The sequence below is a fragment of the Oncorhynchus mykiss genome, chromosome 3 (genome assembly GCF_013265735.2).
Source record: "Oncorhynchus mykiss isolate Arlee chromosome 3, USDA_OmykA_1.1, whole genome shotgun sequence".
Taxonomy (NCBI): Eukaryota; Metazoa; Chordata; class Actinopteri; order Salmoniformes; family Salmonidae; genus Oncorhynchus; species Oncorhynchus mykiss.
Window position 1 is genome coordinate 77,877,068 of NC_048567.1, and position 26,431 is coordinate 77,903,498.

Sequence of the window (26,431 nt, forward strand, 5' to 3'; positions counted from 1 at the left end):
TGTGATGATTCCCAAAGACAGACAGAGAGAGAGATCAGTGTGATGATTTCCTAAGACAGAGAGATCAGTGTGATGATTCCCTAAGACAGACACAGAGAGAGAGAGAGATCAGTGTGATGATTCCCAAAGAGACAGAGAGAGAGATCAGTGTGATGATTTCCTAAGACAGAGAGATCAGTGTGATGATTCCCCAAGACAGAGATATCAGTGTGATGATTCCCCAAAAAGACAGAGAAAGAGATCAGTGTGATGATTCCCTAAGACAGAGATATAGATCAGCACGCACGCAGACACACGCACACTCCTACCCCCTACCTGACGAATCTGTTTGAAGGCCTCAGCATCGAAGGTGGAGAAGATGTTGCAGTCAGGCTGGGAGAAGATCTGGAAGGCCACGGCACAGTGATGATTCTCCAGAGGAGAGATGTCATTGTAGCGTACCGCAAGCTCCGTCCGTGCGTTTATCTGGTACCTGAGAGAGAGAATTAGTCTCACAGGGCCATGCTTTCAAATCCCTTCTTGAATGAAACCTGGGTGTCTAGTTTCATTGAATTAGTATAGACAGACTGTGTACAGTTTCATTGAATTCGGATGGCCAGATGGCAGGGATAGAGAGAGAAGAGAAGCCTTACGTGTTGTTGTACCCGGGGTGCTGCAGATCGTGGCACACTGCAGCTGTCATCAGAATCAGAATGTCCACCTGGGTGAATATCTCCTGGGAGACACACAACACAGGCTCATTACGTCAATGAATGGGCCATCTGTGTACTGTGCGCACGTGTGTGTGTGGGTGTGTGTGTGTTTTCCCGGCATGCAAGTTTGCACAGGTAGTAGGGGGGGGGGGGGGGGGGGGGTGTGTGTGTGTGTGTGTGTGTGTGTGTGTGTGTGTGTGTGTGTGTGTGTGTGTGTGTGTGTGTGTGTGTGTGTGTGTGTGTGTGTGTGTGTGTGTGTGTGTGTGTGTGTGTGTGTGTGTGTGTGAGTGTTTGTGTGTGAGAGATCTCATTAGCACGTCTTTAACATGGCCGCCTCATAATCACTCATTATAGCCTTTGATGATAAATAAACCTCTCATGAATGGTTGATCACGACAACAGAGAGAGGATGACATAGCGTCTCCAAGGGAGTAGAATTTCTCTTCCAAACTCGTCTCTCAGCGTCTCTCTCTCTCTCTCCCTCCTCTTCAAGAAAAAAATGATTCCTCCTCACCAATCTCTCTTTCTCATCACTCCAGTATTATTGATGCCCTTTTATAGAGCTGAGGTTTATAGTCTTACTGTTGAATTACTATAGTGTTACTGTGAATTACAGAGGGCACGACAAAGCCTATTCATCCTCGGGAAACTAAAAAGATTTGGCATGGGTCCTGAGATCCTCAAAAGGTTTTACAGCTGCACCATCCTGACTGAGCATCACTGCCTGGTACGGCAATTGCTCGGGCCTCCGACCGCCAGGCACTACAGAGGGTAGTGCGTACGACCCAGTACATCACTGGGACCAAGCTTCCTGCCATCCAGAACCTCTATATCAGGAGGTGTCAGAGGAAGGCTCTAAAAATTGTCAAAGACCCCAGCCACCCCAGTCATAGTCTATGACTGGGGTGGCTGGGGTCTTTGACAATTTTTAGAGCCGTCCTCTCTACTACCGCATGGCAAGCAGTACCGGAGTGCCAAGTCTAGGACAAAAAGGCTCCTCAACAGTTTTTACCCCCAAGCCCTAACACTCCTGAACAGGTAATCAAATGGCTTCCCGGACTATTTGCATTGTGTGCCCCCCCCCAACCCCTCTTTTACGCTGCTGCTACTCTGTTTATCATATATGCATAGTCACTTTAACTATACATTCATGTACATACTACCTCAATTGGGCCAACCAATCAGTGCTCCAGCACATTGGCTAACCGGGCTATCTGCATTGTGACCCGCCACCCACCAACCCCTCTTTTACGCTGCTGCTACTCTCTGTTCATCATATATGCATAGTCACTTTAACCATATCTACATGTACATACTACCTCAATCAGCCTGACTAACCGGTGCCTGTATATAGCCTCACTACTGTATATAGCCTCACTACTGTATAGAGCCTCTCTACTGTATATAGCCTCTCTACTGTATATAGCCTCTCTACTGTATATAGCCTCTCTACTGTATATAGCCTCACTACTGTATATAGCCTCACTACTGTATATAGCCTCACTTCTGTATATAGCCTCTCTACTGTATATAGCCTCTCTACTGTATATAACCTCTACTGTATATAACCTCTACTGTATATAGCCTCTCTACTGTATATAGCCTCACTACTGTATATAGCCTCTCTACTGTATATAGCCTCTCTACTGTATATAGCCCCTCTACTGTATATAGCCCCTCTACTGTATATAGCCCCTCTACTGTATATAGCCCCTCTACTGTATATAGCCTCTACTGTATATAACCTCACTACTGTATATAGCCTCTACTGTATATAGCCTCACTACTGTATATAACCTCACTACTGTATATAGCCTCTACTGTATATAGCCTCTACTGTATATAGCCTCTACTGTATATAGCCTCTACTGTATATAGCCTCTCCTGTGTATAGCCTCTACTGTATATAACCTCTCTACTGTATATAGCCTCTACTGTATATAACCTCACTACTGTATATAGCCTCTCTACTGTATATAGCCTCTACTGTATATAGCCTCACTACTGTATATAGCCTCTACTGTATATAGCCTCTACTGTATATAGCCTCTACTGTATATAGCCTCTACTGTATATAGCCTCTACTGTATATAACCTCACTACTGTATATAGCCTCTACTGTATATAACCTCACTACTGTATATAGCCTCTACTGTATATAGCCTCTACTGTATATAGCCTCTCTACTGTATATAACCTCTCTACTGTATATAGCCTCTACTGTATATAGCCTCTACTGTATATAGCCTCTCTACTGTATATAGCCTCTCTACTGTATATAGCCTCACTACTGTATATAGCCTCTACTGTATATAGCCTCTACTGTATATAGCCTCTCTACTGTATATAGCCTCACTACTGTTGTTTTTATTTATTTACTTACCTATTGTTCACCTAATACCTTTTTTGCACTATTGGTTAGAGCCTGTAAGTAAGCATTTCACTGTGAGGTCTACTACACCTGTTGTATTCAGCATTTCACTGTGAGGTCTACTACACCTGTTGTATTCAGCATTTCACTGTAAGGTCTACTACACCTGTTGTATTCGGCGCACGTGACAAATAAACTTTGATTTGATATTACTGTAGTATTACTGTGGTATTACCTGTAGTATTATTGTAGTAATATTACAGTGTTACTGTGGTATGACCTGTAGTATTACTGTGATATGACTGTGTTATTACATGTAGTGTTACTGTAGTAAATATTGTAGTATTACCCATAGTATCACTTTGGTATTACCAGTAGCATTATTCTAGTATTATTCTAGTATTACTGTGGTATAACCTGTAGTATTACCCATAGTATTACTGTAGTATTACCCGTAGTGTGACTATAGTATTACTTGTAGTATTACTGTAGCATTACTTTAGTATTATTACTGTGGCATTACTATAGTACTCCCTGTAGTATTACTGCAGTACTACCGGTAGTACTCCCTATAGTATTACTGTGGTATTACCTATAGTATTACTGTGGCATTATTATAGTATTACTGTGGTATTACATGTAGTATTACTGTAGTATTGCATGTAGTATTACTGTAGTATTACATGTGGTATTACTGTAGTATTACCTGTAGTATTACTGTAGTATTACTGTAGTATTACTGTAGTATGACTGTAGTATTGCCTGTAGTATGACTGTAGTATTGCCTGTAGTATTACCTGTAGTATTACTGTGGTATTACCTGTAGTATTACTGTAGTATTACCTGTAGTATTACATGTAGTATGACTGTAGTATGACTGTAGTATTACCTGTAGTATGACTGTAGTATTACCTGTAGTATTACCTGTAGTATTACTGTAGTATTACTGTAGTATTGCCTGTAGTATGACTGTAGTATTGCCTGTAGTATTACCTGTAGTATTACTGTGGTATTACCTGTAGTATTACTGTAGTATTACCTGTAGTATGACTGTAGTATTACTGTAGTATGCCTGTAGTATTACCTGTAGTATGACTGTAGTATTGCCTGTAGTATTGCCTGTAGTATTGCCTGTAGTATTAGATGTGGTATTACCTGTAGTATTACCCGTGGTATGACTGTAGTATTGCCTGTAGTATTACTGTAGTATTACCTGTAGTATTACTGTAGTATTACTGTGGTATTACTGTAGTATTACTGTAGTATTACTGTAGTATTACCTGTAGGCTGCAGAGGCAGATCATGCTGTACATCATCTGGGTGACACAAAAACAGTGACGGAAGTTATGGAAGGGATTCACCTGGTAGTTGTCATGGATACAAAGCTGCAGGGAGGTAGAGGGGAAGGAAGACGTGAGACCATCAGACATCTACAACAAACCTGACACTAGTAACAAGTGGTGCAGCAATATATGAACAACAGTTGTAGATATCTCCAGATGTCTTACCAGCCAACTCTTCAGTGTGATGGGGTTCATGTTGAAGCCTTTGACCAGGTCCAGGTCATTGTACATGTGCTCCAGGCAGCTCAGCATCTGACCACATGAAGGAAGGTGGAGAAGTGAGACAGAGTGTGAGCAACAGTTCTATGGTAGTTGAACCTCTATGACAGTTGAACCTCTATGGTAGTTGAACCTCTATGGTAGTTGAACCTCTATGACAGTTGAACCTCTATGACAGTTGAACCTCTCTGGTCCAATCCCCTGTCCTCACCTCATTGGTCTCCCACTGCCACACATCAAAGGTGGGATGTCTGAGAGCTTCCACTGTCTCCTGAGATAGGTGGTACTACACACACACACACACACACACACACACACACACACACACACACACACAGAGAGAGAGGCACAGAAGAGGGGAGAGGGAAGAACAACAATGTTTTGGTGAAGTCAGTGTCGGACCTTGTTGGCCTCCCACAGCCAGAGGTCAAAGGGCAGGCTTTCTGAGGACGTCTATGGTCTGCTGCGAAAACATGTACTGCAAGCCACAGAGCTCCCAGTTTACCCAGTCTGTCTCCAGTGCGAGTTATGGGCTTACCTCTACATACCTGACCTCACCTGACCTCACCTGACCTCACCTCACCTGACCTGACTTCAGGTGTTAAACCAGCGCCGGAGACAGATGCTGGCTGTAATTCTTTAGGCGAGGCAGCTAGGGCCTTTGCACTCCGCAGCCACCTATGAAATCTAGGGGAAACACTAGCACACATGACATGGGTGCACTTAAATAGGGGCATGTTGTTTCTGACAGGATGGAGGTACATCTGTCATACAACTGACTCAGGACCTACAGGTGGTGTTCTGACACTATGGGCCTACAGGTGACACTATGGACCTACAGGTGGTGTTCTGACACTATGTACCTACAGGTGACACTATGGACCTACAGGTGGTGTTCTGACACTATGGACCTACAGGTGGTCTGACACTATGGACCTACAGGTGGTGTTGTGACACTATGGACCTACAGGTGTTGTTCTGACACTATGGACCTACAGTTGACACTATGGACCTAAAGGTGGTGTTCTGACACTATGGACCTACAGGTGGTGTTCTGACACTATGGGCCTACAGGTGTTGTTCTGACACTATGGGCCTACAGGTGTTGTTCTGAAACTATGGACCTACAGGTGGTGTTCTGACACTATGGGCCTACAGGTGTTGTTCTGACACTATGGACCTACAGGTGGTGTTCTGACACTATGGGCCTACAGGTGTTGTTCTGACACTATGGACCTACAGGTGTTGTTCTGAAACTATGGGCCTACAGGTGTTGTTCTGACACTATGGACCTACAGGTGGTGTTGTGACACTATGGACCTACAGGTGGTGTTGTGACACTATGGACCTACAGGTGGTGTTGTGACACTATGGACCTACAGGTGGTGTTGTGACACTATGGACCTACAGGTGTTGTTCTGACACTATGGACCTACAGGTGACACTATGGGCCTACAGGTGACACTATGGGCCTACAGGTGACACTATGGACCTACAGGTGGTGTTCTGACACTATGGACCTACAGGTGACACTATGGGCCTACAGGTGACACTATGGACCTACAGGTGGTGTTCTGACACTATAGACCTACAGGTGTTGTTCTGACACTATGGACATACAGGTGTTGTTCTGAAACTATGGACCTACAGGTGGCGTTCTGACACTATGGACCTACAGGTGACACTATGGACCTACAGGTGGTGTTCTGACACTATGGGCCTACAGGTGACACTATGGACCTACAGGTGGTGTTCTGACACTATGGGCCTACAGGTGTTGTTCTGACACTATGGGCCTACAGGTGGTCTGACACTATGGACCTACAGGTGGTCTGACACTATGGACCTACAGGTGACACTATGGACCTACAGGTGGTGTTCTGACACTATGGGCCTACAGGTGACACTATGGACCTACAGGTGGTGTTCTGACACTATGGGCCTACAGGTGTTGTTCTGACACTATGGACCTACAGTTGTTCTGAAACTATGGACCTACAGGTGGCGTTCTGACACTATGGACCTACAGGTGGTGTTCTGACACTATGGACCTACAGGTGGTGTTGTGACACTATGGACCTACAGGTGGTGTTGTGACACTATGGACCTACAGGTGGTGTTGTGACACTATGGACCTACAGGTGTTGTTCTGACACTATGGACCTACAGGTGTTGTTCTGACACTATGGACCTACAGGTGACACTATGGGCCTACAGGTGACACTATGGGCCTACAGGTGACACTATGGACCTACAGGTGGTGTTCTGACACTATGGACCTACAGGTGACACTATGGGCCTACAGGTGGTGTTGTGACACTATGGACCTACAGGTGTTGTTCTGACACTATGGACCTACAGGTGGTCTGACACTATGGACCTACAGGTGGTGTTGTGACACTATGGACCTACAGGTGGTGTTCTGACACTATGGACATACAGGTGTTGTTCTGAAACTATGGACCTACAGGTGGCGTTCTGACACTATGGACCTACAGGTGACACTATGGACCTACAGGTGGTGTTCTGACACTATGGGCCTACAGGTGACACTATGGACCTACAGGTGGTGTTCTGACACTATGGGCCTACAGGTGTTGTTCTGACACTATGGACCTACAGGTGTTGTTCTGAAACTATGGACCTACAGGTGGCGTTCTGACACTATGGACCTACAGGTGGTGTTGTGACACTATGGACCTACAGGTGGTGTTGTGACACTATGGACCTACAGGTGTTGTTCTGACACTATGGACCTACAGGTGTTGTTCTGACACTATGGACCTACAGGTGACACTATGGGCCTACAGGTGACACTATGGGCCTACAGGTGACACTATGGGCCTACAGGTGGTGTTCTGACACTATGGACCTACAGGTGACACTATGGACCTACAGGTGACACTATGGGCCTACAGGTGGTGTGGTGACACTATGGACCTACAGGTGGTGTTCTGACACTATGGACCTACAGGTGACACTATGGGCCTACAGGTGACACTATGGGCCTACAGGTGACACTATGGACCTACAGGTGGTGTTCTGACACTATGGACCTACAGGTGACACTATGGGCCTACAGGTGACACTATGGGCCTACAGGTGACACTATGGACCTACAGGTGGTGTTCTGACACTATGGACCTACAGGTGGTGTTCTGACACTATGGACCTACAGGTGACACTATGGAACTACAGGTGTTGTTCTGACACTATGGGCCTACAGGTGGTGTTCTGACACTATGGGCCTACAGGTGACACTATGGACCTACAGGTGGTGTTCTGACACTATGGGCCTACAGGTGACACTATGGAACTACAGGTGTTGTTCTGACACTATGGGCCTACAGGTGTTGTTCTGACACTATGGACCTACAGGTGTTGTTCTGACACTATGGACCTACAGGTGGTGTTCTGACACTATGGACCTACAGGTGGTGTTCTGACACTATGGACCTACAGGTGGTGTTCTGACACTATGGACCTACAGGTGTTGTTCTGACACTATGGGCCTACAGGTGGTGTTGTGACACTATGGGCCTACAGGTGACACTATGGGCCTACAGGTGACACTATGGGCCTACAGGTGACACTATGGACCTACAGGTGTTGTTCTGACACTATGGACCTACAGGTGGTGTTCTGACACTATGGGCCTACAGGTGACACTATGGAACTACAGGTGTTGTTCTGACACTATGGAACTACAGGTGGTGTTCTGACACTATGGGCCTACAGGTGACACTATGGGCCTACAGGTGACACTATGGACCTACAGGTGGTGTTCTGACACTATGGACCTACAGGTGGTGTTCTGACACTATGGACCTACAGGTGGTGTTCTGACACTATGGACCTACAGGTGTTGTTCTGACACTATGGGCCTACAGGTGGTGTTGTGACACTATGGGCCTACAGGTGACACTATGGGCCTACAGGTGACACTATGGGCCTACAGGTGACACTATGGACCTACAGGTGTTGTTCTGACACTATGGACCTACAGGTGTTGTTCTGACACTATGGACCTACAGGTGTTGTTCTGACACTATGGAACTACAGGTGTTGTTCTGACACTATGGACCTACAGGTGGTCTGACACTATGGACCTACAGGTGGTCTGACACTATGGACCTACAGGTGACACTATGGACCTACAGGTGTTGTTCTGACACTATGGACCTACAGGTGGTGTTCTGACACTATGGACCTACAGGTGGTGTTGTGACACTATGGACCTACAGGTGTTGTTCTGACACTATGGGCCTACAGGTGACACTATGGACCTACAGGTGTTGTTCTGACACTATGGACCTACAGGTGTTGTTCTGACACTATGGACTTACAGGTGTTGTTCTGACACTATGGACCTACACGTGGTGTTCTGACACTATGGACCTACAGGCGACACTATGGAACTACAGGTGTTGTTCTGACACTATGGACCTACAGGTGTTGTTCTGACACTATGGACCTACAGGTGTTGTTCTGACACTATGGACTTACAGGCGTTGTTCTGACACTATGGACCTACACGTGGTGTTCTGACACTATGGACCTACACGTGGTGTTCTGACACTATGGACCTACAGTCCCTGGTAACAGACTCACTGATAATGACAAAACACTTGACACAATGAAGTAGGAGTAATTTGCAGACCACTGCCTTACCTTGGGGTAAGAGGGCACGTCTCTCCGAGGTGTCAGCTTCTTTTTGTCATCCAGGAAATTACTACTGTACAAAGCAAGCAGCAAACAATAAATCAGACAGTGTGTGACCTTATCAGACGCCGTAGGTCATTAATAACACCGTATGATGCGGAACAATGAGCTTAACTAAATCCTTTTATAATTGTCCAACCTGATCCCATTGTTATGCCACTGATCTACCCTGATCCGTCAATACTTCCTCTACTAACTTACACTAACTAGGAGCTCAGATAGGACCGTTCAAATGTCAGATGCAGAAAACACCATTCAGGCGTTGGACAACGTTATCGGGATTCAGGTCGCAGCTAGAGGTAAACGTTCAAAGATGACGACGTAATAAGGTGACTAACCTGTTGTTCAAGGAGGCCATGTCCTCCCTGAGCTTCTTGATGTCGCTGTCACACTTCTCCACCACTTTCATCCCCTCCACTGCAGAGAGACAGAGAGAGAGGGAGGGGGAGAGAGGGAGGGAGGGAGGAAGGGAGGGGAAAGAGAGAGGGGGAGAGAGGGAGGGAGGGGAAAGAGAGAGGGGGAGAGAGGGAGGGAGGGGAAAGAGAGAGGGGGAGAGAGGGGGAGAGAGGGAGGGGAAAGAGAGAGGGGGAAAGAGAGAGGGGGAGAGAGGGAGGGAGGGAGGAAGGGAGGGGAAAGAGAGAGGGGGAAAGAGAGAGGGGGAGAGAGGGGAAAGAGAGAGGGGGAGGGAGGGAGGGGAAAGAGAGAGGGGAAAGAGAGAGGGGAAAGAGAGAGGGAGGGAGGGGAAAGAGAGAGGGGGAGAGAGGGAGGGGGGGAGGAAGGGAGGGGAAAGAGAGAGGGGGAGGGAGGGAGGGAGGGGAAAGAGAGAGGGGAAAGAGAGAGGGGAAAGAGAGAGGGAGGGAGGGGAAAGAGAGAGGGGGAGAGAGGGAGGGAGGGGAAAGAGAGAGGGGGAGAGAGGGAGGGAGGGGAAAGAGAGAGGGGGAGAGAGGGAGGGAGGGGAAAGGGAGGGAGGGGAAAGAGAGGGGAAAGAGAAAGAAGGACGGAGGGAGGGATTGAGGGAGGGAGGGAGGGGAAAGAGGGGGAGAGAGGGAGGGAGGGGAGAGAGAGGGGGAGAGAGGGAGGGAGGGGAAAGAGAGAGAGGGAGGGAGGGAGGGGAAAGAGAGAGGGAGGGAGGGAGGGAGTGGAAAGAGAGAGGGAGGGAGGGAGGGGAAAGAGAGAGGGGGAGGGAGAGAGGGGAAAGAGAGAGGGGGAGGGAGGGAGGGGGAGGTGAGGGAGGGGAAAGAGAGAGGGAGGGAGGGAGGGGAAAGAGAGAGGGGGAGAGGGGAAAGAGAGACTGGAAAGAGAGGAGGAGAGAGAGAGGGGAAAGAGAGAGGGAGGGAGGGGAAAGAGAGAGGGAGGGAGGGGAAAGAGAGGGAGGGAGGGAGGGAGGGGAAAGAGAGGGAGGGAGGGGAAAGAGAGAGGGAGGGAGGGAGGGGAAAGAGAGAGGGAGGGAGGGAGGGGAAAGAGAGAGGGGGAGGGAGAGAGGGGAAAGAGAGAGGGGGAGGGAGAGAGGGGAAAGAGAGAGGGGGAGGGAGAGAGGGGAAAGAGAGGAGGAGAGAGGGAGGAAGGGAGGGGAAAGAGAGAGGGGGAGAGAGGGAGGGAGGGAGGGAGGGGAAAGAGAGAGGGGGAGAGAGGGAGGGGAAAGAGAGAGGGGGAGAGAGGGAGGGGAAAGAGAGAGAGAGAGGGAGGGAGGGGAAAGAGAGGGGGAGAGAGGGGAAAGAGAGGAGGAGAGAGGGAGGGGAAAGAGAGAGAGAGAGAGAGAGAGAGAGGGAGGTTAATGTATCCTATGATACCAATAGTCTGGTGCACCACCTATTTCCTCCTTGTCTGACATCAGAAACTCCTGTTCCAGGCCTTCTGTACTGTAAAAACTATTAATATCGACTATGTCTGGGATCTATATCAGTCAGATGACCTTATTGATAAACATGACGATGAGAAACCCTTATCAGGACTCTTTGGACTCATCGCCACATCTTTCATCTTTACTCCGTACAGAAACGCATACAGAGCTCTCCTTCACCCTCCACTTGGCAAATCTGACTTTATCCTCCCGATTCCTCCTTACAAGCAAGAGTCTAAAATGGGAAGTACCAGTGACGTAACCAATAGAGAAGTTGTCCGATAAAGTGGATGCTAAACTACAGGACTGTTTTGCTTAGCACAGCCTGGAATATGTTCTGGGATTCATCTGATGGCATTGAGGAGTTTACCACATCAGTCACCGGCTTCATTAATAAGTGCTTCGATGACGTCGTCCCCAAAGTGACCATGCGTACATACAGTACCTTCAGAATGTATTCTCTCCCCTTGGACTTTTTCAACATTTTGTTGAGTTACTGCCTGTATTTTAGATGGTTTTGTCAATGGCCAATACCCCATAATACCCCACAATACCCCATAATACCCCACAATACCCCACAATACCCCATAATACCCCACAATACCCCACACACAATACCCCATAATACCCCACAATACCCCACACACAATACCCCATAATACCCCACAATACCCCACACACAATACCCCATAATACCCCACAATACCCCACACACAATACCCCACAATACAATACCCCACAATACCCCACAATACCCCACAATACCCCACAATACAATACCCCATAATACCCCACAATACCCCACAATACCCCACAATACCCCACAATACCCCACAATACACCACAATACAATACCCCATAATACCCCACAATACCCCACAATACACCACAATACAATACAATACCCCATAATACCCCACAATACCCCACAATACCCCACACACAATACCCCATAATGTCAAAGTGGAATTATGTTTTTTGAAAATATTACAAATTAATTCAAACTTAAAAGCTGAAATGTCTTGAGTCAATAAGTATTCAACCCCTTCGTTATGTCAAGCCTAAATACGTTCAGTAGTAATAATGTGCTTAACAAGTCACATAATTAGTTGAATGGACTCACTCTGTGTGCAATAATAGTATTTGACATGATTTTTGAATGACAATCTCATCTCTGTACCCCACACACAATTATCTGTAAGGTCCCTCAGTCGAGCAGTGAATTTCAAACACATATTCAACCACAAAGACCAGGGAGGTTTTCCAATGCCTCGCAAAGTTGGTAGATGGGTAAAATAAAGCAGACATTGAATATCCCTTTGAGCATGGTGAAGATATTAATTACACTTTGGATGGTGTATCAATACACCCAGTCACTACAAAGATACAGGCGTTCTTCCTAACTCAGTTGCCGGAGAGGAAGGAAACCGCTCAGGGATTTTCACCATGAAGCCAATTGTGACTTTAAAACAGTTACAGAGTTTAATGGCTGTGATAGGAGAAAACTGAAGATGGATCAACAACATTGTAGTTATTCCACAATACTAACCTAAATGACAGAGTGAAAAGAAGGAATCCTGTACAAAATAAAAACATTTTAAAACATTCATCCTGTTTGTAACAAGACACTAAAGTAAAACTGCAAACAATGTGGCAAAGTAATTAACTCTTTCACCTGAATACAAAGTGTTATGTTTGGGGCAAATCCAATACAACACATTACTGAGTACCACTCTCCATATTTTCAAGCATAGTGGTGGCTGCATCTTCAGGATAAAAAAATAAATGGAATGGAGCTAAGCATAGGCAAAATCCAAAAGGAAAACCTGCTTCATTCAGTCTGCTTTCCACCAGACACTGGGAGATCAATTCACCTTTCAGCACCTAAAACACAAGGCCAAATCTACACTGGAGATGCTTACCAAGAAGTCAGTGAGTGTCTGAGTTACAGTTCTGACATACATTTTCAGGTCTTACCATAGATTTTCAAGTAAATGGTTGTCTAGCAAGGATCAACAACCAATTTGCCAGAGCTTGAAGAATTTTGAAAAGAATAATGTGCAATTATTGCACATTCCAGGTGTGGTAAACTCTTAGAGACTTACCCAGAAAGACTCACAACTGCAATCGCTGCCAAAGATGCTTCTACAAAGTATTGACCCAGGAGTGTGAATACTTATGTAAATTAGATATTTAATTTTCAATACATTTCTCTCACATTTCTAAAAACATGTTTTCACGTTGTCATTATGGGGTATTGTGTGTAGCTGGGTAAGAAAAATTGAATCCATTTTGAATTCAGGCTGTAACACAACAAAATGTGTTATAAGTCAAGGGGTATGAAGTAATACTTTCGGAAGGCACTGTATCCCAACCAGAAGCCTTGGATTACAGGAAACAGCCACACTGAGCTAAAGGCTAGAGCTGCCGCTGGACTGGGACACAAGTGTTGGTCCCATGTTTCATGAGCTGAAATAAAAGATCCCAGAAAAGTTCCATGTGACCCTGGGTCTCGACCCTGCCCTGTGCAACTGGGTCCTGGACTTTCTGATGGGCCGCCCCCAGGCGGTGAGGGTAAGAAACAACATCTACCCCCCTCTGATCCTCAACACTAGGGCCCCACATGGGTGCCTTCTCAGCCCTCCCCTGTACTCCCTGTTCACCCATGACTGTGTGGCCATACACGCCTCCAACTCCATCATCAAGTTTGCAGACGGCACTACAGTGGTAGGCTTGATTACCAACAACGACGAGACAGCCTACAGGGAGGAGGTGAGGGCCCTCGGAGTGTGGTGTCAGGAAAATAACCTCACACTCAACGTCAACACTACAAAGGAGATGATTGTGGACTTCAGGAAACAGCCGAGGGAGCTCCCCCCTATCCACATCGATGGAACAGTAGTGGAGAAGGTGGAAAGTTTTAAATTCCTCTGCGTACATGTCACAGACAAACTGAAATGGTCCACCCACACAGACAGCATTGTGAAGAAGGTGCAGCAGCGCCTCTTCAACCTCAGGAGGCTGAAGCAATTTGGCTTGTCACCGAGAACACTCACAAACTTTTACAAATGCACAATCGAGAGCATCCTGTCGGGCTGTATAACCGCCTGGTATGACAACTGCTCCGCCCATGACCGTAAGGCTCTCCAGAGGGTAGTGAGGTCTGCACAACGCATCACCGGGGGCAAAATACCTGCCCTCCAAGACACCTACACCACCCGATGTCACAGGAAGGCCAAAAAGATCATCAAGGACAACAACCACCCGAGCCACTGCCTGTTCACCCCGTTATCATCCAGAAGGCGAGGTCAGTACAGGTGCATCAAAGCTGGGACCGAGAGACTGAAAAATAGCTTCTATCTCAAGGCCATCAGACTGTTAAACAGCCACCACTAACATTGAGTAGCTGCTGCCAATATACTGACTCAACTCTCTAGCCACTTTAATAATTGGATGTAATAAATGTATCACTAGTCACTTTAAACAATGCCACTTTATATAATTATTACATACCCTATATTACTCATCTCATATGTATATACTGTACTCGAATACCATCTACTGCATCTTGCCTATGCCGTTTGGCCATCGCTCATCCATATAATTACATGTACATATTCTTATTCCTTCCTTTACACTTGTGTGTAAAAGGTAGTTGCTTTGAAATTGTTTGATTACTTGTTAGATATTACTGCACAGTCGGAACTAGAAGCACAAGCATTTCGCTACACTCACATTAACATCTGCTGTATGTGACCAATACAATTTGATTTGATTTGCACAAAAAGCTTATTTCTCTTAAATTTTGTGTACAAATTAGTTTACCAATCTGTTAGTGAGCATTTCTCATTTGCCAAGATAATCCATCCACCTGACAGGTGTGGCATATCATGAAACTGATGAAACAGCATGATCATTACGCCGTTGCACCTTGTGCTGGGGACAATAAAAGGCCACTCTAAACTGTGAAAGTTTTGTCAAACAACACAAAGCCACAGATGTTTCAAGTTTTGCGGGAGTGTGCAAATGGCATGCTGACTGCAGGATTGGTCACCTGTTGCCAGATCGTTCAATGTACTGTACATTCCACAACCAAAAGTCTTCTCCAACATTGTTTTAGTGAATTTGGGACTACATCCAATTGGCCTCACAACCGCAGACCACGTGCAACCATGCCAGCCCAGGACCTCCACATTCGGCTTCTTCACCTGCGGGATCGTCTGAGGAGGGGGAGGAGGGGTGCTCAGGAGTATTTCTGTCTGTGATACAGCCATTTGTGGGGGAAAAATATTCTGATTGGCTGTGTCTGGCTCCCCAGTGCGTGGACCTGGCTCCCAAGTGGGTGTGCCTATGCCCTCCCAACCGGCCTCACAACAGCAAACCACGTGTATGGCATTGTGTGGGCGAGCAGTTGTGAACAGAGTGCTCCATGGTGGCAGTGGGGTTATGGTATGGGAAGGCATAAGCTACAGACAACGAACACAATTGTATTTTATCTATGACGATTTGAATGCACAGAGATACCGTGACGAGATCCTGAGGCCCATTGTTGTGCCATTCATCCACCGCCATCACCTCATATTTCAGCATGATAATGCAAGGCCCCTTGATGTAAAAATCATGTATATTCTCCAAACATGTCAACCATTGAGCATGTTTGGGATGCTCTGGATCGACGTGTACGACAGCATGTTCCAGTTCAGGCCAGCAACTTTGCACAGTCATTGAAGAAGAGTGGGACAACATTCCGCAGGTGACAATCAACAGCCTGATCAACTCTATGAGAAGGAGATGTGTTGCGCTGCATGAGGCAAATGGTGGTCACACCAGATACAGACAGGTCTTCTCATCCACGACCCTACCTGTTTTTTAAAGTTTCTGTGACCAACAGAAGCATACCTGTATTCCGAGTCATGTGAAATCCGTAGATCAGGGCCTAATATCTTTATTTTCTGCACTGTGCTTTTCTGCAATGCAAATTGTTCTGCGATGCTCCTCTGCAAATTGTGTTTGATAGAAGCATGTCCCAAGTAATCTCGCCCTCAGACGTCTCTCTCGAACCTGGGGACAAGGTTTTGTCCCGAGTAGATAAAGAAATCCCTGAATCAATGTCTTTGATTGACGCCTCTCCAAGTCCCATTAGTATATGTAGCCATTAGGCTGACCTCTTGGGGGAGAAAACAAAAAATAATGTAGAGCAAAGGGGAGGATGAATCTTTGTGGACTGAGAGCTCAGTCTCCATGGGAGACCCGTCCGCTCGTACGTTGTCTCCGTAACAACCGTGGGGTTGCCACTGTGACTGAGAGATCAGAGAAGGTTGTTATGAGGACACGGGACCATTATGTGTTAAAGTGTGTATTAATGTAAGTGTACATCATTTGCCTGTTAGCAGCTGTTGGCTTGTTTCCTGTTTTACGTAGGTGTCATTGTGAAATCTGCTGTTTGTAGTTCAGAATGTGGGGGATGAAGGGGTGAATTGAGTCGGAAATCTCACACACACACACATAGAAACACACACCCACACACACATTGAAACACACACACACGCATTCACACATGCACGCACTCACACAATTTCACAATGGTTTAAATCTGGGTCCAGGGTGTTCCACCAAAGACCTCGAGGCATCCAGTCAAACACCACGCGGCCATGACAGTAGCAGTACTTTACAGTGAAGGACGACGACGTAATGATTAAAGATTGATTACTGATTAAATGTTCCCACTGGACTGCACGGCGAAGCTGGGTACGGAACAAATTGTGACAGAACAGCTGAAGGTCGTAGAGGCCTCTGAAACAGCAGGGTGCAATCAAAAATCACTCTACTACCAGGACTTAACTGAAATGAATAATAGCAAACGATCTTTATCGATTTTATTTTAAAGGCCTGTTTACAATGTGATTACAGACAATTAATACATTAAAGTAAAGAAAAGCCTGTAAGCACAGTGTAGGACAGTGTGTAAACTAACTTCCTGGCACACAACAAAAAAGAACAGAAATGGATTAAATGGGTAGAACTAGGAAGCAGCAGTAGCTTTAACTATAGGGTCAAGGACAGCTAGCATAGCCTTGATTTAGCTAACCTCCGTTATTATGGTGTTTAGTGGAGGCTAGCCATGTCAAGGCTACAGCTAGCGTTGTATACGTCTATGACAATGCATATCTCCCACTAATTCGACGGTATTTCTATGTGAATTCTGCATGTTCAATGTACTGGCAAATAACACGAGTCCAGAAGCCTGTTAAACTATAGTAGAGAACATAGCTAGTAACATGTGACCTAGTTTTAACTTCTCTAATCCAATAGTCTAGACCAGTGTTTCTCAACCCTGGTCCTCCAGTACCCCCAACAAGCACACCTGATTAAATTTGTCAACTGGTCAGCAAGCCCTCAATGAGCTGAATGAGTGGTGTCTGTCCAGCGCTACAACAGCAATGTGTACTGTAGGACCAGGGTTGGAAAACACTGGTCTAGACAAGAGGGGTATAAATGGATCGGGAGACAGGCGCAGTAATGCGTAATAGGGGATTTTATTGATCCAAATTACAGCGTGCCATGTCAAGGCACGGGGACGAAGACAAAAAACACGTAACAAAACACAGGGTTGAAACCCAAAACAAAAGAGCGAGGAGTACCTCAAATAAATAAACGGGGCGAGACCCGAAAAAAAACACAAGTACACAATGATACAACACGGGACGAGACCCGTAATCATTTGCACAATACACAAAACACGCAGCACAGAAGCTGAAACGACGCATAGCTACTCACACAACCAAACGGACATTGGAACAATAAATCAACAACCCAATGGTGAACCAAAGGGCACACTTATACAATTACTAATCATTGAGAAATGGGCACCAGGTGTACGTAATCAACAGTTCAGTTCCTTGAGGCCGGTGAAGTAGACCTCTGAAACTGGTGCACGGAATGAGCAACAGTACTGGAGGGGTCCGTGACAAGGGGAATGGACTCTAGAGAATGTATGACGTCAGGGGCAGGCATCTACCTGATATGTCAGTCTATTGTGTTACACAACAGGACTCAAAGATCAAATTAAAAGACCCAGATTCAGTAAGTTAGTGGAAGGTTTTGTTTGTAAGACCATTTGAAATGTCAAAATCACTGTATAACAACCACTAGACACAAGTAAGTTTTAAAGCTGAACAAAGTTGCATCGCTAAATAGCTCAAAACTGATGACTGCAACACTTAACAAAGAGCTGCAGTTAGTTTCAGAGTGGGTGGCAAGGAATAAGTTAGCCCTAAATATTTATAAAACTAAAAGCATTGTATTTGGAACAAAACACTCACTAAACCCTAAACCTCAACTCAATCTTGTAATAAATAATGTGGAAATTGAGCAAGTTGAGATGACTAAACTGCTTGGAGTAACACTAGACTGTAAACTGTCTTGGTCAAAACATATTGATGCAGTAGTAGCTAAGGTGGGCAGAAGTCTGTCCATAGTAAAGAAATGCTCTGTCTTCTTAACAACACTATCAACAAGGCAGGTCCTACAGGCCCTAGTTTCTACCTTCTTAACAACACTATCAACAAGGCAGGTCCAACAGGCCATAGTTTCTACTTTCTTAACAGCACTATCAACAAGGCAGGTCCTACAGGCCCTAGTTTCTACCTTCTTAACAACACTATCAACAAGGCAGGTCCTACAGGTCCTAGTTTCTACCTTCTTAACAACACTATCAACAAGGCAGGTCCTACAGGCCCTAGTTTCTACCTTCTTAACAACACTATCAACAAGGCAGGTCCTACAGGCCCTAGTTTCTACCTTCTTAACAACACTATCAACAAGGCAGGTCCTACAGGCCCTAGTTTCTACTTTCTTAACAACACTATCAACAAGGCAGGTCCTACAAGCCCTAGTTTCTACCTTCTTAACAACACTATCAACAAGGCAGGTCCTACAGGCTCTAGTTTCTACCTTCTTAACAACACTATCAACAAGGCAGGTCCTACAGGCTCTAGTTTCTACCTTAACTGCACTCTCAACAAGGCGGGTCCTACAGGCCCTAGTTTCTACCTTCTTAACAGCACTATCAACAAGGCAAGTCCTACAGGCCCTAGTTTCTACCTTCTTAACAACACTATCAACAAGGCAGCCCCTACAGGCTCTAGTTTCTACCTTCTTAACAGCACTCTCAACAAGGCAGGTCCTACAAGCCCTAGTTTCTACCTTCTTAACAACACTATCAACAAGGCAGGTCCTACAGGCTCTAGTTTCTACCTTCTTAACAACACTATCAACAAGGCAGGTCCTACAGGTCCTAGTTTCTACCTTCTTAACAGCACTATCAACAAGGCAGGTCCTACAGGCTCTAGTTTCTACCTTCTTAACAACACTATCAACAAGGCAGGTCCTACAGGCTCTAGTTTCTACCTTCTTAACAACACTATCAACAAGGCAGGTCCTACAGGCCCTAGTTTCTACCTTCTTAAAAACACTATCAACAAGGTAGGTCCTACAGGTCCTAGTTTCTACCTTCTTAACAACACTATCAACAAGGCAGGTCCTACAGGCCCTAGTTTCTACCTTCTTAACAACACTATCAACAAGGCAGGTCCAACAGGCCATAGTTTCTACTTTCTTAACAGCACTATCAACAAGGCAGGTCCTACAGGCCCTAGTTTCTACCTTCTTAACAACACTATCAACAAGGCAGGTCCTACAGGTCCTAGTTTCTACCTTCTTAACAACACTATCAACAAGGCAGGTCCTACAGGCCCTAGTTTCTACCTTCTTAACAACACTATCAACAAGGCAGGTCCTACAGGCCCTAGTTTCTACCTTCTTAACAACACTATCAACAAGGCAGGTCCTACAGGCCCTAGTTTCTACTTTCTTAACAACACTATCAACAAGGCAGGTCCTACAAGCCCTAGTTTCTACCTTCTTAACAACACTATCAACAAGGCAGGTCCTACAGGCTCTAGTTTCTACCTTCTTAACAACACTATCAACAAGGCAGGTCCTACAGGCTCTAGTTTCTACCTTAACTGCACTCTCAACAAGGCGGGTCCTACAGGCCCTAGTTTCTACCTTCTTAACAGCACTATCAACAAGGCAAGTCCTACAGGCCCTAGTTTCTACCTTCTTAACAACACTATCAACAAGGCAGCCCCTACAGGCTCTAGTTTCTACCTTCTTAACAGCACTCTCAACAAGGCAGGTCCTACAAGCCCTAGTTTCTACCTTCTTAACAACACTATCAACAAGGCAGGTCCTACAGGCTCTAGTTTCTACCTTCTTAACAACACTATCAACAAGGCAGGTCCTACAGGTCCTAGTTTCTACCTTCTTAACAGCACTATCAACAAGGCAGGTCCTACAGGCTCTAGTTTCTACCTTCTTAACAACACTATCAACAAGGCAGGTCCTACAGGCTCTAGTTTCTACCTTCTTAACAACACTATCAACAAGGCAGGTCCTACAGGCCCTAGTTTCTACCTTCTTAAAAACACTATCAACAAGGTAGGTCCTACAGGTCCTAGTTTCTACCTTCTTAACAACACTATCAACAAGGCAGGTCCTACAGGCCCTAGTTTCTACCTTCTTAACAACACTATCAACAAGGCAGGTCCTACAGGTCCTAGTTTCTACCTTCTTAACAGCACTATCAACAAGGCAGGTCCTACAGGCCCTAGTTTCTACCTTCTTAACAACACTATCAACAAGGCAGGTCCTACAGGTCCTAGTTTCTACCTTCTTAACAGCACTATCAACAAGGCAGGTCCTACAGGCCCTAGTTTCTACCTTCTTAACAACACTATCAACAAGGCAGGTCCTACAGGCCCTAGTTTCTACCTTCTTAACAACACTATCAACAAGGCAGGTCCTACAGGCCCTAGTTTCTACCTTCTTAACAACACTATAAACAAGGCAGGTCCTACAGGCCCTAGTTTCTACTTTCTTAACAACAGTATCAACAAGGCAGGTCCTACAGGCCCTAGTTTCTACCTTCTTAACAACACTATCAACAAGGCAGGTCCTACAGGCCCTAGTTTCTACCTTCTTAACAACACTATCAACAAGGCAGGTCCTACAAGCCCTAGTTTCTGCCTTCTTAACAACACTATCAACAAGGCAGGTCCTACAGGTCCTAGTTTCTACCTTCTTAACAGCACTATCAACAAGGCAGGTCCTACAGGCCCTAGTTTCTACCTTCTTAACAACACTATCAACAAGGCAGGTCCTACAGGTCCTAGTTTCTACCTTCTTAACAACACTATCAACAAGGCAGGTCCTACAGGCCCTAGTTTCTACCTTCTTAACAACACTATCAACAAGGCAGGTCCTACAGGTCCTAGTTTCTACCTTCTTAACAACACTATCAACAAGGCAGGTCCTACAGGCCCTAGTTTCTACCTTCTTAACAGCACTATCAACAAGGCAGGTCCTACAGGCCCTAGTTTCTACCTTCTTAACAACACTATCAACAAGGCAGGTCCAACAGGCCATAGTTTCTACTTTCTTAACAGCACTATCAACAAGGCAGGTCCTACAGGCCCTAGTTTCTACCTTCTTAACAACACTATCAACAAGGCAGGTCCTACAGGCCCTAGTTTCCACCTTCTTAACAACACTATCAACAAGGCAGGTCCAACAGGCCATAGTTTCTACTTTCTTAACAGCACTATCAACAAGGCAGGTCCTACAGGCCCTAGTTTCTACCTTCTTAACAACACTATCAACAAGGCAGGTCCTACAGGCCCTAGTTTCTACCTTCTTAACAACACTATCAACAAGGCAGGTCCTACAGGCCCTAGTTTCTACCTTCTTAACAACACTATCAACAAGGCAGGTCCTACAAGCCCTAGTTTCTGCCTTCTTAACAACACTATCAACAAGGCAGGTCCTACAGGTCCTAGTTTCTACCTTCTTAACAGCACTATCAACAAGGCAGGTCCTACAGGCCCTAGTTTCTACCTTCTTAACAACACTATCAACAAGGCAGGTCCTACAGGTCCTAGTTTCTACCTTCTTAACAACACTATCAACAAGGCAGGTCCTACAGGCCCTAGTTTCTACCTTCTTAACAACACTATCAACAAGGCAGGTCCTACAGGTCCTAGTTTCTACCTTCTTAACAACACTATCAACAAGGCAGGTCCTACAGGCCCAAGTTTCTACCTTCTTAACAGCACTATCAACAAGGCAGGTCCTACAGGCCCTAGTTTCTACCTTCTTAACAACACTATCAACAAGGCAGGTCCAACAGGCCATAGTTTCTACTTTCTTAACAGCACTATCAACAAGGCAGGTCCTACAGGCCCTAGTTTCTACCTTCTTAACAACACTATCAACAAGGCAGGTCCTAAAGGCCCTAGTTTCCACCTTCTTAACAACACTATCAACAAGGCAGGTCCAACAGGCCATAGTTTCTACTTTCTTAACAGCACTATCAACAAGGCAGGTCCTACAGGCCCTAGTTTCTACCTTCTTAACAACACTATCAACAAGGCAGGTCCTACAGGCCCTAGTTTCCACCTTCTTAACAACACTATCAACAAGGCAGGTCCTACAGGCCCTAGTTTCTACCTTCTTAACAACACTATCAACAAGGCAGGTCCTACAAGCCCTAGTTTCTACCTTCTTAACAACACTATCAACAAGGCAGGTCCTACAGGCCCTAGTTTCTACCTTCTTAACAACACTATCAACAAGGCAGGTCCTACAGGCCCTAGTTTCTACCTTCTTAACAACACTATCAACAAGGCAGGTCCTACAGGCCCTAGTTTCTACCTTCTTAACAACACTATCAACAAGGCAGGTCCTACAGGCTCTAGTTTCTACCTTCTTAACAACACTATCAACAAGGCAGGTCCTACAGGTCCTAGTTTCTACCTTCTTAACAGCACTATCAACAAGGCAGGTCCTACAGGCTCTAGTTTCTACCTTCTTAACAACACTATCAACAAGGCAGGTCTCCTACAGGTCCTAGTTTCTACCTTCTTAACAGCACTATCAACAAGGCAGGTCCTACAGGCCCTAGTTTCTACCTTCTTAACAACACTATCAACAAGGCAGGTCCTACAGGCCCTAGTTTCTACCTTCTTAACAACACTATCAACAAGGCAGGTCCTACAAGCCCTAGTTTCTACCTTCTTAACAACACTATCAACAAGGCAGGTCCTACAGGCCCTAGTTTCCACCTTCTTAACAACACTATCAACAAGGCAGGTCCAACAGGCCATAGTTTCTACTTTCTTAACAGCACTATCAACAAGGCAGGTCCTACAGGCCCTAGTTTCTACCTTCTTAACAACACTATCAACAAGGCAGGTCCTACAGGCCCTAGTTTCCACCTTCTTAACAACACTATCAACAAGGCAGGTCCTACAGGCCCTAGGTTCTACCTTCTTAACAACACTATCAACAAGGCAGGTCCTACAAGCCCTAGTTTCTACCTTCTTAACAACACTATCAACAAGGCAGGTCCTACAGGCCCTAGTTTCTACCTTCTTAACAACACTATCAACAAGGCAGGTCCTACAGGCCCTAGTTTCTACCTTCTTAACAACACTATCAACAAGGCAGGTCCTACAGGCCCTAGTTTCTACCTTCTTAACAACACTATCAACAAGGCAGGTCCTACAGGCTCTAGTTTCTACCTTCTTAACAACACTATCAACAAGGCAGGTCCTACAGGTCCTAGTTTCTACCTTCTTAACAGCACTATCAACAAGGCAGGTCCTACAGGCTCTAGTTTCTACCTTCTTAACAACACTATCAACAAGGCAGGTCCTACAGGCTCTAGTTTCTACCTTCTTAACAACACTATCAACAAGGCAGGTCCTACAGGCCCTAGTTTCTACCTTCTTAAAAACACTATCAACAAGGTAGGTCCTACAGGTCCTAGTTTCTACCTTCTTAACAACACTATCAACAAGGCAGGTCCTACAGGCCCTAGTTTCTACCTTCTTAACAACACTATCAACAAGGCAGGTCCTACAGGTCCTAGTTTCTACCTTCTTAACAGCACTATCAACAAGGCAGGTCCTACAGGCCCTAGTTTCTACCTTCTTAACAACACTATCAACAAGGCAGGTCCTACAGGTCCTAGTTTCTACCTTCTTAACAGCACTATAAACAAGGCAGGTCCTACAGGCCCTAGTTTCTACCTTCTTAACAACACTATCAACAAGGCAGGTCCTACAGGCCCTAGTTTCTACCTTCTTAACAACACTATCAACAAGGCAGGTCCTACAGGCCCTAGTTTCTACCTTCTTAACAACACTATCAACAAGGCAGGTCCTACAGGCCCTAGTTTCTACTTTCTTAACAACACTATCAACAAGGCAGGTCCTACAGGCCCTAGTTTCTACCTTCTTAACAACACTATCAACAAGGCAGGTCCTACAGGCCCTAGTTTCTACCTTCTTAACAACACTATCAACAAGGCAGGTCCTACAGGTCCTAGTTTCTACCTTCTTAACAACACTATCAACAAGGCAGGTCCTACAGGCCCTAGTTTCTACCTTCTTAACAACACTATCAACAAGGCAGGTCCTACAGGTCCTAGTTTCTACCTTCTTAACAACACTATCAACAAGGCAGGTCCTACAGGCCCTAGTTTCTACCTTCTTAACAGCACTATCAACAAGGCAGGTCCTACAGGCCCTAGTTTCTACCTTCTTAACAACACTATCAACAAGGCAGGTCCAACAGGCCATAGTTTCTACTTTCTTAACAGCACTATCAACAAGGCAGGTCCTACAGGCCCTAGTTTCTACCTTCTTAACAACACTATCAACAAGGCAGGTCCTACAGGCCCTAGATTCCACCTTCTTAACAACACTATCAACAAGGCAGGTCCAACAGGCCATAGTTTCTACTTTCTTAACAGCACTATCAACAAGGCAGGTCCTACAGGCCCTAGTTTCTACCTTCTTAACAACACTATCAACAAGGCAGGTCCTACAGGCCCTAGTTTCCACCTTCTTAACAACACTATCAACAAGGCAGGTCCTACAGGCCCTAGTTTCTACCTTCTTAACAACACTATCAACAAGGCAGGTCCTACAAGCCCTAGTTTCTACCTTCTTAACAACACTATCAACAAGGCAGGTCCTACAGGCCCTAGTTTCTACCTTCTTAACAACACTATCAACAAGGCAGGTCCTACAGGCCCTAGTTTCTACCTTCTTAACAACACTATCAACAAGGCAGGTCCTACAGGCCCTAGTTTCTACCTTCTTAACAACACTATCAACAAGGCAGGTCCTACAGGCCCTAGTTTCTACCTTCTTAACAACACTATCAACAAGGCAGGTCCTACAGGCCCTAGTTTCTACCTTCTTAACAACACTATCAACAAGGCAGGTCCTACAGGCCCTAGTTTCTACCTTCTTAACAACACTATCAACAAGGCAGGTCCTACAGGCCCTAGTTTCTACCTTCTTAACAACACTATCAACAAGGCAGGTCCTACAGGTCCTAGTTTCTACCTTCTTAACAACACTATCAACAAGGCAGGTCCTACAGGCCCTAGATTCCACCTTCTTAACAACACTATCAACAAGGCAGGTCCAACAGGCCATAGTTTCTACTTTCTTAACAGCACTATCAACAAGGCAGGTCCTACAGGCCCTAGTTTCTACCTTCTTAACAACACTATCAACAAGGCAGGTCCTACAGGCCCTAGTTTCCACCTTCTTAACAACACTATCAACAAGGCAGGTCCTACAGGCCCTAGTTTCTACCTTCTTAACAACACTATCAACAAGGCAGGTCCTACAAGCCCTAGTTTCTACCTTCTTAACAACACTATCAACAAGGCAGGTCCTACAGGCCCTAGTTTCTACCTTCTTAACAACACTATCAACAAGGCAGGTCCTACAGGCCCTAGTTTCTACCTTCTTAACAACACTATCAACAAGGCAGGTCCTACAGGCCCTAGTTTCTACCTTCTTAACAACACTATCAACAAGGCAGGTCCTACAGGCCCTAGTTTCCACCTTCTTAACAACACTATCAACAAGGCAGGTCCTACAGGCCCTAGTTTCTACCTTCTTAACAACACTATCAACAAGGCAGGTCCTACAAGCCCTAGTTTCTACCTTCTTAACAACACTATCAACAAGGCAGGTCCTACAGGCCCTAGTTTCCACCTTCTTAACAACACTATCAACAAGGCAGGTCCAACAGGCCATAGTTTCTACTTTCTTAACAGCACTATCAACAAGGCAGGTCCTACAGGCCCTAGTTTCTACCT

General features: G+C 45.6%; 1 protein-coding gene across 13 annotated transcripts in view; it reads right to left on the reverse strand.

Moving 5' to 3' along the window:
- Nucleotides 1–26,431, reverse strand: part of LOC110520629 (high affinity cGMP-specific 3',5'-cyclic phosphodiesterase 9A) — a 59,540-nt gene that overhangs the window by 3,280 nt on the left and 29,829 nt on the right. For 11 of the 13 annotated variants that reach the window (XM_036975267.1, XM_036975268.1, XM_036975265.1 and 8 more), the window contains 7 exons: nucleotides 9,686–9,764; nucleotides 9,297–9,360; nucleotides 4,837–4,911; nucleotides 4,572–4,658; nucleotides 4,344–4,448; nucleotides 633–715; nucleotides 316–472 (listed from right to left, as the gene is read on the reverse strand). In XM_036975267.1, coding sequence (XP_036831162.1) covers nucleotides 316–472; nucleotides 633–715; nucleotides 4,344–4,448; nucleotides 4,572–4,658; nucleotides 4,837–4,911; nucleotides 9,297–9,360; nucleotides 9,686–9,764 — 650 coding nt within the window. Of the gene's footprint in view, nucleotides 1–315; nucleotides 473–632; nucleotides 716–4,343; nucleotides 4,449–4,571; nucleotides 4,659–4,836; nucleotides 4,912–9,296; nucleotides 9,361–9,685; nucleotides 9,765–13,872; nucleotides 13,875–14,612; nucleotides 14,619–26,431 lie in introns of those variants that run through there. The other 2 variants (XM_036975278.1, XM_036975271.1) reach the window with 2 other exon arrangements.